This window comes from Coptis chinensis, chromosome 4 (assembly GCF_015680905.1).
Source record: "Coptis chinensis isolate HL-2020 chromosome 4, ASM1568090v1, whole genome shotgun sequence".
Taxonomy (NCBI): Eukaryota; Viridiplantae; Streptophyta; class Magnoliopsida; order Ranunculales; family Ranunculaceae; genus Coptis; species Coptis chinensis.
Window position 1 is genome coordinate 32874461 of NC_141459.1, and position 15932 is coordinate 32890392.

The window sequence follows — 15932 nt, forward strand, 5'->3', positions numbered from 1 at the left end:
GGATCGAAGCAATTCCTTTAGCTGATGTCAAAGAATCACACATCAGAAACTTCATCTGGACTCATATCATTACCAGATTCGGCTTGCCACATACATTGGTGATGGATAATGGTTCCCAATTCAAGGGAAAAACAGTCAAAGAGTTTCTGGCCAAGTAAAAGATCGTTCATGCATTCTCCACTCCTCAGTACGCTCAAAGCAATGGCCAAACAGAGGCTAACAACAAAGCAATCTTAGAAAATCTGAAGAAAAAGATTGAAAAGAACAAAAGCCAATGGCCAAATCAATTAGAAAACATATTGTGGGCTCAACGCACCACAGCTCGCTCCAGCATAGGCGAATCACCATTCTCCCTATGCTATGGCACAGAAGCCATTATCCCCACCAAGCTGACAGTCACTACGACTCGATCAGAACTCGTTGAGTCTGGATACAATGACTCCGTCCTAGCACGAGAGGTCGATTTGCTAGAAGAACGGCGCGACTTAGCCGCCTTCAGAGTGGCATCTTATCAACAAACTCCAAAGAAGTCCTACAACAAGCGAGTACACCCTTGATCTTTTCAACCCGGTGATCTAGTTCTAAAAAAGACTCAAGATGACTCCAAACTAGCACCAACATGGGAAGGATCGTACATAGTGGAACGAGCCATCGGCAATGGAGCATACTGGATCAAGACCCAAGAAGGAAAATTATTGCCACGCCCTTAGAACACTTACTTGTTAAAGAAGTTTTATCAATAAAACCACATTGTTGTATATTCCATGTTTTCATTTACTGTAAATTCAAGTTTAGTTTACTTATGTTTTGTTATTACAATCTACTTCATCGCCAAGTCACGCAATTCACACCGCAAGCACCACCAGTACACATGCACTGTCGACACTTTCTAAGGTTTCAACGTTCTCAGGGAGCAATACGCATTCATAAGCTAACACGCTCTCCGTGAAGAAGCACGCTCTCTTGAGCTAACAGGCTCCAACGCCTCTCCAATTCTCACTAGTTGAGGACCTATACTTCTAGGATCAACTCAGTGAGAATGCTCTCAGGGAGCAATACGCTTTCATAAGCTAACACGCTCTCCGTGAGCAGCACGCTCTCTCGAGCTAACAGGCTCCTGAGCCTCTCCAATTCTCACTAGTTGAGGACCTATACTTCTAGGATCAACTCGGTGAGAACGCTCTCAGTGAGCAGTATGCTTTCATAAGCTAACACGCTCTCCGTGAGCAGCACGCTCTCTTGAGCTAACAGGCTCCCGAGCCTCTCCAATTCTCACTAGTTGAGGACCTATATACTTCTAGGATCAACTCGGTGAGAACGCTCTCAGGGAGAAATACGCTTTTATAAGCTAACATGCTCTCCGTGAGCAGCACGCTCTCTTGAGCTAACAGGTTCCCGAGCCTCTCTAATTCTCACTAGTTGAGGACCTATACTTCTAGGATCAACTCAGTGAGTAGTACGCTTTCATAAGCTAACACGCTCTCTGTGAGCCGCACGCTCTCTTGAGCTAACAGGCTCCCGAGCCTCTCCAATTCTTACAAGTTGAGGACCTATACTTCTAGGATCAACTCAGTAAGAACGCTCTCTTGAGCTAACAGGCTCCAGTGCCTCTCCAATTCTAACTAGTTGAGGGCCTATACTTCTAGGATCAACTCAACAAGAACGCTCTCAGCGAGCCTTACTCCATAGTAAGCTAGCACGTTCACCTAAATTACCAGGGTTCACAGCCTATACGATTCTTACACGTGGGCAACTTACATATAAACACTTTAGCCACAAGCAATCAAAAATCAAGCAAAAACATGTATTCCATACACATTCATCAATAGTACTGCCCGGCCAACGCCAGGAAACCAGTTCATGAATCCACCGATCTGCTCATGAATTCATCAATGGGTCTACCCAGGAAATCCATATCGGTATTAGTACAAGTTAGCAAAATATCGAACTGCCACTTTCATAGAAAGCAGTTCACTGTGTCTCAGTACCAAAAAGGCGAACTGATCAGGCAAGCTTGAGAACTCAGCTCTATTGTTTAACTCTCATACAGAGAGGAGAACAGACAAAATACTCACAAAATTTCAACATTTACAAAGACAAGTCCAGAAATAACCATCAAGGAGCAGTAACAACATGTTTATCCTTGGGGCAGCACTGGTCGAGGGAGTGTGCCTTGCAGCTCTCAGCACCACGCGCATACCCATACCCTGATCCCCACCATCACACGCCTTTTTCAACTGGAAATACTTCTCATCTAGTTCGGCATATTGGATACAGGCCACGTCGTAAGCATTTTGCGCCTTGTGCGCAACCCCCTGACATTGTTTGGCATACTCCGTAACTTCAGCCAGCTTCCCCTGCAGATCTTTCATTGCGTTCACCAATACAAAATTCTCATCAACAGCATCTTGGTACCTTTTGGTCATTACCTCCAGTTTCTTCTTGTCAACACCCCATGCAGCTCGCATTATTCCTAACTAGCCTTGAGCGTTGACATCAGTGCCAGAACGTTGCACAGCGTTCTTCAGTCTGTCGTACCCCACAAGAAACTGCAAGTACAATACCAAAATTAGAGTCGCCCAGGAAACAAAAAGAAAAACATAACAGATGAAAAGTTCACCAAAAAGTAGCCATGTCCATGGTCCCCAGCAGCGTCTCCATATCTTCGTCTTCAAGCTCAGCCTTATCACCATCCAACACGATCCATTTCAGAAGACTGGTTGTTATAGGTGCTGAGTGGAAGCTGTAGTTAGAACGTTTCACAGCACGCTTCTTCCCCGTCTTCCCCACATAGAAGAATTCGCTTCCCACATCCCCAAGACGGTGGGGCGAACTCTCACTAGCGACGTGGTGGCCTTGACTCTAGTCACTACGCTCCTCAGCAGCCAGATCGGCCTCATCCATCTGCCGAGGAGACCTGAATACAATGCCACCAGTCGAGTAACCTGAACTCCTGGGTCGCTTATTGCCCTTAGCTTCTGAAGCAACAGCTTTTCTCTTGCCACGATCACCATTCTGATGAGGGTGGAACTCCATTTCTTCCATTATAAGGGGGGAGGTTTCCCTCAAGCTCCCTTCACCCTTAGTATATTTTTGGCACCTGGCCATAATGAAATCTACAAGCAAGGCTAACATTAAGCAAGTTAGCAACCAAGACACAGGTTTCTATTCAAAAGGTATAGCCAAATATGGAAACAAACATACCTGAGTAAGTAGCAAAGAAAATGACGCACAACGGTTTGGAGAAGAGGAAATGCTGCAAGAAGAATAACAAATGCCTTTGGTCTTCTAGGAACAGTTCTACTTATTCTCAAATAACGTATCTTCCCTAGGCACGCCATAATTGCATCGAGACACCTAACAGCCATCATTTCATATTTCTAACTGTCCATATTCCTACACGTGTCACGCACGTGCAGAAATACATCAACTCTCCAGAATAAAGACCACGGCATACGTCCTACTATATCCGTAGTTCGTATAAAGTCAATAACTCTCGTTACATGCGACCTACAACGCTAAGGACAAATTAAGGATAGGACGCTCACTCAAGACCACAGGTTACTTAAACTCATCTACTTTTACAAGGAATCGTCTACGCAACCACACCGATATAGCAATATCGTCACTCATACATTCAACCATGCAAGAGGTAAACAAAACAAAGAAGCAAACAGCAAAAATAGCATATAAGCAAAAAGATGAACTGGTCGGGCAAACCCATATCACAGTTCGCATATTAGTCGAGCTGCTGAGTCTACTCAGGAAATCCAACTCGGCTAACCACCATTCATCATCATATTGGCACCCCAGACCAATACGGGGTACCAGATCGTTCAGTAGGTTAACAAACAGAAACAAGAAAAACGAACTGCCCAAGTTACCCTGGGAAACCAGCTCTATTATATCACAAATTACAAACATCAACATCAGCAATATACTTTCACGACTCGCCAGCCCCAAGTAGAACAGCCAAATTTACAGCCGCCAACGAGTCCTCAACTTCGGCATCCCTCCCCTCAATCACAACTGACACACCATCCACATCTAAGTTCACAAATACATCTAACATAACAGCATCAGTTCGAGGTTCAGCAACCTCTTGAGCAATGACCGAAGAAGTAAGAGCATCACTTGCATCTCCCTGTACCTGTACCACTGAGGTACGGAGAGCCCCGCATTCATACTCCTCTTTTAAAGCTTTATAATCGGCTTCCAGCTTAACAAAATCAGCATCCAAAATGTCATAAGCTTTAGTAGTGTCCTGAGCAACGCCCTTGCAATGTATGGCGTAGTCATTCAACCTACCAATTTCTATAGTAGCAGCATTAACGTTCTCTTCAGCCGCCTGTAGTTTCAGCTTCAGTTCGTCCACCTCAGTGTCCTTCAACAGCTTCGCCAACTTAAGCTCTTGGTACTCCTTCTTCACCACTTCAAGTTCACGGCGATCTATGCCATACGCATCCTAAACCCCCTTCAGCTCGTCTTTCAACTTCACCACAGTCTCTCTATCTGACTCAGCGAACTGGAAAATCCCTTCAGCTTCTGAAATCCACTCACAAGCTGCCATCGCACACATACAACAGCAATCAGTTCGCAGTAGTTCTCATAAACGAACAAGCAAGCCAAATCTGTACAGTTTAACTTACCAGACGTTGCGCAATTTCCATCCGCTTCAGGTTATCAGTTAGCCCCTTGGCATCCAGCTCCTTACGGTTGCCATCCAGAGCTATATGTTCAAGCAAGCAGGCCGATACCTTTTCGACTGGAAGGCGACATCGATTCGTTTCACGATCCATTTGCACCCACCCGGTCGTCCAAGTACACCATTGTCGACTCCAAGTCATCAGCAGTAATAGTCGACTTCCCACTAGCCTTACTTGGACCCTTCGCCTTCGCTAGCGAGGTATGCTCTCGTAACACAGGAGACGAGCTCGGTCTAGCTCCAAAGGTGGCCAAGTTCATAACCTGTTCCGGTCTCAACTGAGCACTAGCTGCGAGTGGCTTTACCGTCAGCTCGACCACCACCAGAACTGCCCCCCGTACTGGAACTCTCCCCAATCGCATGCTTCGCAGCTTTGGCAGCCTTTGCAGCATCCTGCTCCGACGTGTCTTCTTTCCTCTTTGCCGAACTGCTCCACGCGCGAGGGTTGAAGACCACCCTCTCCAGCTCCACAGTCGCGTCAATCGACCCCCTTCAGGTCGCCAGCCCGACCCACCAGCTCCCGCACCTCCGGAGGGTCGTCTAGAACCACTGCGACCCGGTTCCTATCTTCCCTGGTGACCAAATCGCTTGTTTGTTTCTCCATCACCCCTTCACTAGCTTGACCCCGAGCCCTTTTCTTTTGAGCTCTTCTTTTCTCCCTGATCGCTAGACCTCCTTTTTCTACAAAAAAATGAGCTACTTTCGGCAATTTCGCTTGTTTCTGAACTCGAGTTAACCGTGCGAACCTCTCTATCTCCTGCCGATTAGGTCGTGTGTTTTTACAGCGAACTCTGCAAGCAGAACAAAAACACAGATCACTAATATAACAATAACTCACCCATTAAAACAACATGAGAATGACACTCCCATCCACCGGAGATATTGCAAATCCTAGTTTGCAACCTACATCCGTTAGCACAGTAGTTGCCAATTAGCAGCAACGGCCTCTTTGTCCAGGCCTCGTTGCTCACACCGTCCATCACACTGGAACGCGTCATCATAGTTTGCAAGCTAAAATTGAAATTACCAGATCGCCTTACGACGAAGTGCTTAGTAATATCAGATACCCTTATGTGGTATCACCACTCGTATTCAGTAGATCGAACACCTTGAATAGCCGCCAAGTGTTACCAACAAACTGACAAGGGGATTTCCAACAATGAGCTACAAAGTCACAAATCAGCTTCGAGAACAGTATTTGGATATGCACTCTCAGCTGACCCTCACAGATTATTACCCCACCGTTCAGCCGGGTTATATTTCTCACTCCACACATTTTCACTCGAGCCTGGTTCGTATATCTCCAGGTCGGGTATATCTATCCCATAAGGTGCCCTCAATTCGGGAACGCACTCGCTGCAAGCCGATCCATCGGCCCTGGGGGCAACCAGGCGAGGGCGCCCCCTCATCACGACTGACGTGCTAGCCCAAACACCACCGAGCCGGATCGTTATACCACCCCTCATCTTCCTAACTTCAACCTCACCATACTCAGAACGACTTTCAAGACTCACCGACTTTTCGATATCCTCCTCATATTCACCACAACTTAAAGATACTTCCTGAACCTCTTCCGATCGTGTATCGTCAAAGTCAGACATTTTTGCGTTTTCTTCTTATCAAATACCCAAACCTAAGCAACAAAACCTGACACCGACCTACTTATTAGACACACAACACTTGCCCAAGCAGAAAGAAAACTAAAAATGGAAAAGCAGCGGTAGCGAAAGCACTCACCTGAGAAACCCTAGCCTGCGGTTTTGCTGAAAAAGAAAACATAAAATAGCTTTTCAGTACCCCCAAATTTAATTTTGTGCAACCACCCGTTCAGTTCCCAAGAAGTTATGATTACAACCTACGCCCTAACCCGCACACGTGTCTCAAGGACTTGTCTTTTCAAGATTCCAGAAAATGTGGCAACACGTTTCCCTGCCAACTGCCATGATTCTGTCACGTGCCAACCACGTGCCAACCTCCACCTCACATCAAGTCGTTATACAACACGACTTGACCTTTACGGTGCGGCAGTCAGTTCCGTTCACACCAGCCCGCTCTTCCACTCATGCTTAACACGTACTGTCGTTTTCTCTCAGCAGATCGCTTCAATGTACAACACAATCTACTGAGAGGGGGCTATGTAAGGGAGTAATATTCTCATTGAGGAATATTAAGCACGCGTTAAGCATAAGCAGAGATCGTAGCGAACTCATGTCATCGACCTCCAAGATCGATTCGTGAGCAGCTCGCTTCATGTAGGTGGTGCACTTCAGCTCGCTCAAAGATACCTCAAAGTGAATGAACGACCTAAATCAGAACGCTTCGAATAAGGACACCGTCCCTTATCTAGATGTAATCATTACCAGAGTCTTACCTGTACTTCCAACCACCGTGATATATGAACCACTAAACCCACTCCCAATCATCACACAATTCCTACCAAAACCAACCTAACACACACTTATAATCTCCACCCTACATATGTACATGTCAGTGCATGTGTCTCATGGATCAACACCTTTTTATGCCTATAAATACCACCTACATGAACTACGTGAGACCTGATTCTTCTCTCCCCCCAGAATCAAGAGAAGATACGTAGACAGTTCGCTCAGCAATGAACTCAGTCTAAACCCTTTCCCACATCCAATTCCAATTCCATTCTCTTTTCTCCCTCGTATGTGAAGGAAACTAAAACGCTCCTTTACACTCATTACAATGTTTTCCAAACTTTTAACCCCGGGCCCATATTGGCGCCCCGCGTACATACTTCATGAGCTCGGACTGTCCACTTCAAGAACTGGGAAGTTGAAAAACTAAACGAGCCAGCTGAGGATCCAAGTCCAACGCGTATACTTTGCATTTATAGTTGGCCTTGCTCTGGGCTGGCCCTTGCAAAGAGCAAGAATCAGTTTGAAACAGTTGAGCGTGATGATCTCAAGCTCGTACTAAAACATAATATGCCATGTACTTTTGAGAAATTTTAAAAATAAATTGTCATAGCTTTACAAAAAACAGAAAATTACATTGTTTTTTTTTTTTGCTGGGTAAACGATAGAAGATTGGGCTTTTCAAAAATGGGGTGAGAAAATCACATTGTTGGTACTTAGTAGTACTTGGTAGCAAATGAAGAGCTAATGGAGTAATGGAGGACAGAGCACATTAAGTGTGTTGTCGTGTTGAGATGCATCATGTTCTCTAGGAAGCTCGAAGTATTCAATCTGAAGAATGTTTTTGTAAAGGATGTCAATCGTTAGATTGCTGCCTGATCTGGTAATGATCTTGAGAAGAACGTTGCGTCCAGTACTCCGTTCCATGGTGGTGACTTCTTCGAGTGTTCTTTTTGGCTTTTTTGCAATGCTTTTGCTGTGAGCCTGCGACAGACGTGTGAGGCAGTTTATGTGGAAGTCATCAAGAGTGTTCAGAAGAAGGATCGTAGTTTAGGCAAGAATGCAAGATCACTAAGTACGTGGTCTATTTCTATCTCAAAATGATTGTCTTATTTTTTTATAGTATTCCGCTATTGCCTGCTCAGCAGCTCAAAGTAAATCTCTCCTCTCACTGATTCACGCAAGTCTACCCCCTGCAGCCTCCACATCAAAGACTTCTTTCTGATCTATCGCTGCTTTTGCACCACTAAACTTTCTACAACTTCAAAAGGTCCCAACAAGTTCCTTACAGAAGCGAAAACATAAACAACATTTTCTACAATGGAAGTAATCTAGACGTTCAAATTGTTGGAAGATTGTAGCCAATACAGCTCAGTAAGAACAGTTTTGGATCCTCCTGCATTTAGCAAGATTGTGTGGGCTTCACTAATATAAAAGATGGGCAAATACCTGGCTGTCGAACTGAACAGATTGGCTTGTAATGGGCTGGGAACCTGGTTGTCTGATAGTTAATCAGGACACTGGGTGGCCTCATTACCATCTCACATGTCCTTTCAAGGTGGATCTAAGAGCTTTTTGTCTGCGTTGTGCCGTTGTACCAAACATGTCCAAAAATTGTTGAATAAGGCTAAATGGCAGAACTATCGAATGTCTTAGAGAAGAAAATCTACTGCGTCCAATACCCAACTAAAATTTAAGCAATCAGCTGTCAACACACACACAAGCGCATATGAGTTAACTAATTTCTCAATAACATGAAATCAGTAATAATGTCATAAAGAAGAAATGCCATCAAACTTAAACACCATTGTGCATCTCTATAACAGTATAAGCTATCACTGTAATGTCAAAAACAATCAAATTAAGATTACTATTTATAAAAGCTTATGATTTCAAAAATAAGCATACGGTTTTTATGTCCTTTGGATGAGACAACTCATTTATTTAATGCAATACATCTAACCTTTACAGGGTAAGGAACTATAACTTGTATCTTTCACCAATAAAAATGGTGCCTCAGACTGCAAATGGCAGATAATGAGATAACTGCAAGATCCGCTCCCATATGCCTGTCCTGATTGGAGAAAATCACTGCGGTGACCATGATACAGGCACTTGAATCTTAGAAGACAAGCACTCTTCTCATCTCACTGCCGTCTGCTCGTAATCAGATGGTGGTGAAGCTCAAACATAGTTAACATTCAACAGGGAGAAGCAAACACTTGGTACAAAGTGTACAGTCCAACAATTTTACACAAAGAACTGGACTTGCCCGATTGCCAGCCAAGGTATTTCCTACTTTGGCACTGAGACTGCGGATTCCAGCAAAGAAAATATGTAAGCAAGGGAATATAACATTTTAAACCAATAATGATAATAATAGCAACAATCCTGCTGATATGATGATAGTGAGCAAGCCAACTGTTTACAACAAATATATTAATGAAATATTTAATCTGCTGGAAAATAGCAGTGAATGACATTCTCAACACAGGTGTTGTTCCAACTGATTATAGCAGCTTTGAAAAGAAAAAATACACGTCAAATTAAATGTGAGAATATCTGTTCGAACAAAGTTTTTGGGGATTGAAAGGAGTGTCTGAAAGAGTAAGAGATGAAGGTCAAATACGGTGGAAGGATCTCAAACAGAAAAGGCCATCCATGATTCATATCTTGATAACAAATAAAGAGTTCAATGATATAAACTTGTTGGCCTAGTCGTTCTTAGTTTGCTAATACAGAAGAGAACTATTAGTGTAGAGTAATTCGGCATTCAAACTTTTGTAATAGGAATTCAACTGCGCAAGGGAAAGAAACACATAACGCCACGAACATTTCACAAGTATAATATGAAATTCCACTTGATCATGGAAACAAATACTTTCTTCAAGATAACAATGACTGTATATCTTTCTTTTTCCCTTTTAAAGTACTTTCATAACAAACTCTTTCAGGCGAATTATTCAGTTCAAGCAAAGTCTGTTTGATGATTGGGTACTTTACTTCAAATGGACTACAGGACTACATGTTTGCTACATCCAATGAAGAATAAGTTTTAATGTGATCCTTAAGATGAACAATTTATTTCCATATGTAGGGCATTTCCTATTATGATGAAATTATGCATTTCATAAATGTTCCATAAATTTAGGCAATGGAAATAATGAGCAGTAAAGAGCTAACTAATGAGGACTTTGGAGATCAAAGAGGTTTTGCGCAAGATATAAAACATGATACACAATAAACTCGGCTTTGCCCAAAATCCAGAGCGTGCATGCGTATAAATGTATTGATATCCTTTTATATCAGTGAATTGTTACTTCTTTTGTTCATAGTGCTTAGTACACATAACTTATTTGAAGTGTTTCATTATTGATATACAACTATTGCGACTTTTTTTACCTATAACCGATAACCAGATCCCTTTGTAATTATATCACACTGGTTCCTGTTTTATTTGTAGCAAATTGATTTGAAACCATTTTAATCTCTCCAAAATTAAAGATAAAAGCTGTTCCCATTTATCTATTTAGTTTAATTGATTCGACAAGCTCTCGACATAAATCAGGACCGGATAGGTGATCATCCATAGATTACCCCAAAAGAATGGACGATCCATCAGAAATTCAACTAAAGGATACGACACACTGCATTTTTTTTATTCATCTAGATGGTTGCACATAGAACTCCAAATTAGTAGATGAATTATAAGCTTCCTTTCTGGGAGTAGTATGGTCACCTCACTCAAAAACTAGCTACTCCAATCCATATATTGCTCTCAGGGATTAACAACAAACATTCTAACTAAACAACGTCCTCATCTAGATCATAGCAGTCCACTACCTTAGTGTCCCAAAATCAGCATGTATCGAACATTGCAACCAAACGTTATCCCATAGCAATAATCCTATAAAAAGTTTCGTTCTTATAACTCAATCATCTATTCCTAAACTTGAGAATTATAACTAAAAACAAATATGGAAGAATTCATTCTTAGTGAAAGTTTTATCCAGTGAAACTATATTGAATCCGCAGTCACTATCAGCCTCATTCAGTGGATCCTAGGACAAACTCCACATATTCAGTAGTGTTTCTTGGATTGGAAAGTTCCACACCACTTATACATCTTGAATGCCAAATCTAATGGACACCCATCTAATAGAATTTCTAAGGGGTTTCTTTTGACCCTACCATAGTACTTTATTTCACCCTTCCTTGGTACTACTTCGTTTTCAATAACCTTTTGTTTTTGAATGCTAACATAATACTGGACCCTTCAAATAAAGTTTCCCCAGATAGGCAACTTTCATCATTACCTAAGCCAATACGAGGCAGACTTGCTTCTTGCATGATTTTTTTATGTGGAGTTGTGTTATGAAATGATATGTAACTGGAATGATACCCAACCTAGCTTGACACATTCTGCTCGTTTGAGTTTCAATTAGATATAACCACTTCCAAAAGCTAAATCTACGTTGGAACAGCATATCATGTCTAGAATAGACATCATCTGGGACCGCAGTTTGTTGCACGCTTGTCCTAATTATTTGTAAAACTCGTTATCATTATCAATAAAATTTTCACTTGTTTAAAAAAAAAAAAAAAAAAAAAAAAAAAAAAAAAACAACGAAAAAAAGAGTGTCGACACTTCCAGCCCACTTTCTTCTTTCAGGTCAAACAAACTCAACTACCACGAAAAATCTGCATACTTTCTTCTTATTCTTTTTTTTTTTCTTTTGTTATGTTTTTTTTGCTCAGTAATGTGAAGATAAATCTCGCAATTAAAATGTAAAATACATTTTCCACTATTCCTTAACAAAATTATCAACTGATTATACATTAATTAAAACTCAGTAATCATCATCATCAGTTGTACATATTGCAACTCAGAATATACCAAAAAAATCAAGTATAGAACCAACCAGGCTACAATAGTAATGATGGTTTGTTCCATATCCATATCTAGACAATTCTACAACCGGCTTGCTTAAACACCTTCTATTCTTTTGTCCAAAACTTCCATTTCAATGTAACACAAAACTTTATGGACAATTATTTGGAGGCGTCATATTGTGTGTTATTTATAGGCTTAAATCTGTTCTGACTGCTGTTCTACAATAAGATGAATGCCTTCAATCTGATATCAATGGTATCATCCATATCGGTTTTGGTCTTCCTATTGCTCTTTTTTCCTAACTTATACAGAATAATAACAAACCATATCCAGTAACAACCTATTAGGGCTTTCTAAAAGTGCATTAACGTCTAAGTTGTCTGGTTCCTACTTACTGGCCTTGGAAATTAGACTACATACAATCGTACATGCATGATCTTACATCATTCCAATAACAAGGGAGCTACCACAAAGCATTCAGTAAAGAAGATAACAAAGAAGATGTAAAACATTTCTTTGTACAACAACAACCGAGGGATAAAATTGCATTGCTGAATGTATACATATGTAAATACAACCATCAATAGCACATATTCCATGAATGTAGATAATACAAAGCATCATGACTGAATCCGGTGCACAGAGTACAGTGATTAAGAGAAGTGATTAAAGTATGCACCATCCTAATTTGGTTAATTCACGATAATCTATTCTTCAATAACAGTAAGGCAAAAGAGAATTATTATATTTAAAGACGTGAAGTGGAAAGTCTTACCTCACTTGTCAACTTCCACCATAGCAGACCCAGAAGTTACTGTAGGATTTGAACATAACGAGTGCAAGATATTACTTCCAGCATAGCATTTAGGTGAACTGAACTCTTTGCACTGCCTTGCTGATACAGCCTCCTGTGACAATTCACCTTCAATGGAGGGTTCCAAAGTTAACAAGGAACTATCTGTAGTATTGGATTTACCCTTAGGCTCTTTCACGGATTTAAGTCCTCCAGATTTTGGTTTGTCTTTGGAACATTCACGATCTCTGACAGTGCATAAACTCAACGACAACTTTTTTTGCTTAATTCTTCCTCTTTTTCTGGCAGTTGATATACTGTCCTCTAAGACTTGTTCCGTTGAGTGATTATTAGCTTCTGCCTCCACATTAGCATATAAAGAATCCTTCTCTAAACAGTCAGTTTTAGTACCCTTTGAAGCTTTTTCATCCAGTTCAGTCCTGTTTTCACCCCTGCCCTTCTTGCCTGCATTACCATTTCTATCACATGAAGAAGCCACCTTTCCTTCCAATGGAACTTCTCCATTAGAAGCCACAGTGCTATCAAAAATAAGCCGCTTCCTACGTTTCCTATGACTGCGAACCTTTGAATCAGGACTTGTACCAACTTTTGAAATTCTAGGGGAGCTATTCATAACACGGTGCAATCTACGTGCCAATTCTTCGTCCGTTTCACTTTTCTCAACCCGTTTGCGCTTTTTGTACAACACCTCAACAGGGACATGTTTCTTTGTTTTGTTTTTCCCCAAACTTCTCTGCTTTCGAGATTTCTTTCCAGAATAAGCAGCAACTAATTCCAAAGCACTCTTGGCAGCAGCCACAGCCTTGGCAGCAACTGCTGCCTTTTCTTCTGCTGCAACCCTAGCTGCAGCTGCAACTTTAACTGCATCTAGAGCTGCTGATCTAGAAGCTTCCACAATCTCCTCTGTCAATAGGTTTGAGCCATTACAATTACTGCTCATTAACTCACGAAGTCGGATACCAATTTCACTCGAAACTGAAGAAAGTGGTGATGCAGAAGGCGAAGGAGAATCGCCATTCTGCTTTTTCAAACCAGCAAGAAGCCGTTTTCTAGGAGGTAAACGAGCATCAGCATCCAAATTATTAACCTCCTCCATTTCAAACCCTAACGACACTAAAAACCAATCAAAAACTTGCAATCCAAATCATAAATCCACTCCTCTTTTATACCAATTCACAAATCCAAACTCCAAATTCTCAAAATCTACACCACACAGAAAAAAAAAAAAACAAAATTTCACAAAACAACAACAACTAAAAACCAAAATCCAATCTTTCAAAACCCTAAACCAACAAATCCATCATTCCAATTCAAAAACCACGTAATTCAAACACAACAACATTGAAAAACAACAAAATAAACTCAATTTCAATTACCCAATCTCAAATTTTAACATTTCCAATAGACTACATCGTTAATTACACAAACCCAACAAAATTCCCAGTTCAATTGTCATAAAAACTCATAAATCTGATTGATCCAGCTGAAAAAACTCAACTTTATTAGTGTAATACAGATTGAAAAAGGAATTGAAATTACCTGACCTATTTAATTGAAATTGAGATCGAATTAGGTCGAGCTCAAAATTAGGGTTTTGAAAGAGAGAAGAAGAAAAAAGAGGATTGGTTTGTTTTTGGTTTGTTTTGAACACCGGTTGGAAATGAGAAAATGAGTTTGTGTGCGTAATGTGTGTTGTTGTTAACTTGTTATTACGTTACTTGTTTTCACTTTTATTTTTATTTTTATTTTTATTTTTATTTTTATTTATTATGTCATAAAAATTAGAGAATTTGATTGGTTCTGATTCTGAACAATAACTAACACACGCAGTGATGCGAATCTTTACTATAGTCAGTAAGTATTGGGGTAAAAACCACAGAAGACGAGTGAGTGATGACAGTACATCTAGAGGGGCATATGGAAGTCATAATCTTTCGCAACCAAACTATATGTCTATATCAAAACGTGAAGCACGAACAAAATGAATAAAATGAGAGACATTTCACAATGGGCAGATTCAGGATTTTCAATCAAGCTGGGATGCCAGTACTGTTTTTAAGGAGCCAGCTATTGCCAAGGCCTAAAACATAATGTGAGCAAATTACCCTCAAAGGCTACCTTAGCACCACTGTCTCCTTCCTCAAATAAACCTCTTACTTGTTCCTCTTGCATGCCATCACTGTCCAAAAATACGAGATATGGATGCGGAGTGCCACGTGTTAATCATGATGGCAAAGTCCAAAGTTTCAAGTTACATACCGTTGTAAGTAGGAGTGTAAAAAAAAACCGTTGACCCATCATCCGGTAGGGTACCCGGTCTTCACCCGCCATCCAAACCCGCACCGACCCAAAAACAGATCTGCCCCGCCACCGTTTTTATGCAGTCGGGCTATGGGTGTAGGTTCTATACTCAAACCCGACCCGTCAAACCGCCCGACCTGCACCGTGTCAAAAGCCGTTGACCCAATCCCATTGACCCGTATAATTTCAAAACTCTAACTCTAATATTTTTGTATTTTGTTTATATTTTCTTTTAACTTTTGTAGAAATTTGGGAGATATGAACACAAACTTATGAGTTCAACATCAATTTCAAATATTCAAATTTGAACATTGGGCAAATATCAAAAGTTCAAATTCAACTTTCGAATTTTGGAGAAGATGAATCATTCATCCTTGTATTAATTTCGAATTATTTTAGTTTATATTTTATTGTTTTATACCATAGATCCTCGCTCTCATTTTCATTTTATCATGCTATGGAAAATAATCAATTTACAAATAAATCATGATAAAGAAGTTTCAAATTTGCAGATATGGTTTTGGATCCAAGTTCAAGTTTTTTTTATTTTTGTTTATTTTTTTCTCTATATTATGAATTGGAAATATATTACTTGCAGAATTAGAAAGTTTTTTTTAGGTGAAATTGGGATAAAATGATAATTTCCATCCGACCCGAATGACCCGCCCAAAACCCGCCCCATAAGCTGACCCAACAGGGCGGGTGATAGTACTAAGACATGACACTTCAACCCGCCCCGTCGGAGACCACTGGATTTGTATCCCCTAGACCCGCCCCGCCCCACCCCATTACTATTTGACCCGTGGTTGATCCGACCCTCCCCGTATTACA

At 40.9% G+C, this 15932-nt stretch overlaps 1 protein-coding gene and 1 long non-coding RNA gene across 3 annotated transcripts; both read right to left on the minus strand.

Moving 5' to 3' along the window:
• Positions 1 to 1883: 1883 nt before the first annotated feature.
• Positions 1884 to 4760, minus strand: LOC147503238 (uncharacterized). The gene is made up of 4 exons (XR_015220156.1): positions 4650 to 4760; positions 3205 to 4563; positions 2621 to 3116; positions 1884 to 2549 (listed from the first exon to the last, which is right to left on the minus strand). It is a non-coding gene; the product is annotated as an uncharacterized LOC147503238 (long non-coding RNA).
• Positions 4761 to 8885: 4125 nt separating this feature from the next.
• On the minus strand, positions 8886 to 14491 carry LOC147503239 (PHD finger-like protein). 2 transcript variants are annotated; one of them, XM_086607998.1, is made up of 3 exons: positions 14340 to 14491; positions 12762 to 13904; positions 8886 to 9404 (listed from the first exon to the last, which is right to left on the minus strand). In XM_086607998.1, the coding sequence occupies exon 2, from the start codon at positions 13894 to 13896 to the stop codon at positions 12763 to 12765; it is 1134 nt and encodes a 377-aa protein (XP_086464124.1). In that variant the 5' UTR covers positions 13897 to 13904; positions 14340 to 14491; the 3' UTR covers positions 8886 to 9404; position 12762. The 2 variants fall into 2 exon arrangements, with proteins under 2 accessions (XP_086464124.1, XP_086464123.1); XM_086607997.1 differs by having other exon boundaries at positions 12762 to 14003; positions 14340 to 14490.
• Positions 14492 to 15932: the final 1441 nt, after the last annotated feature.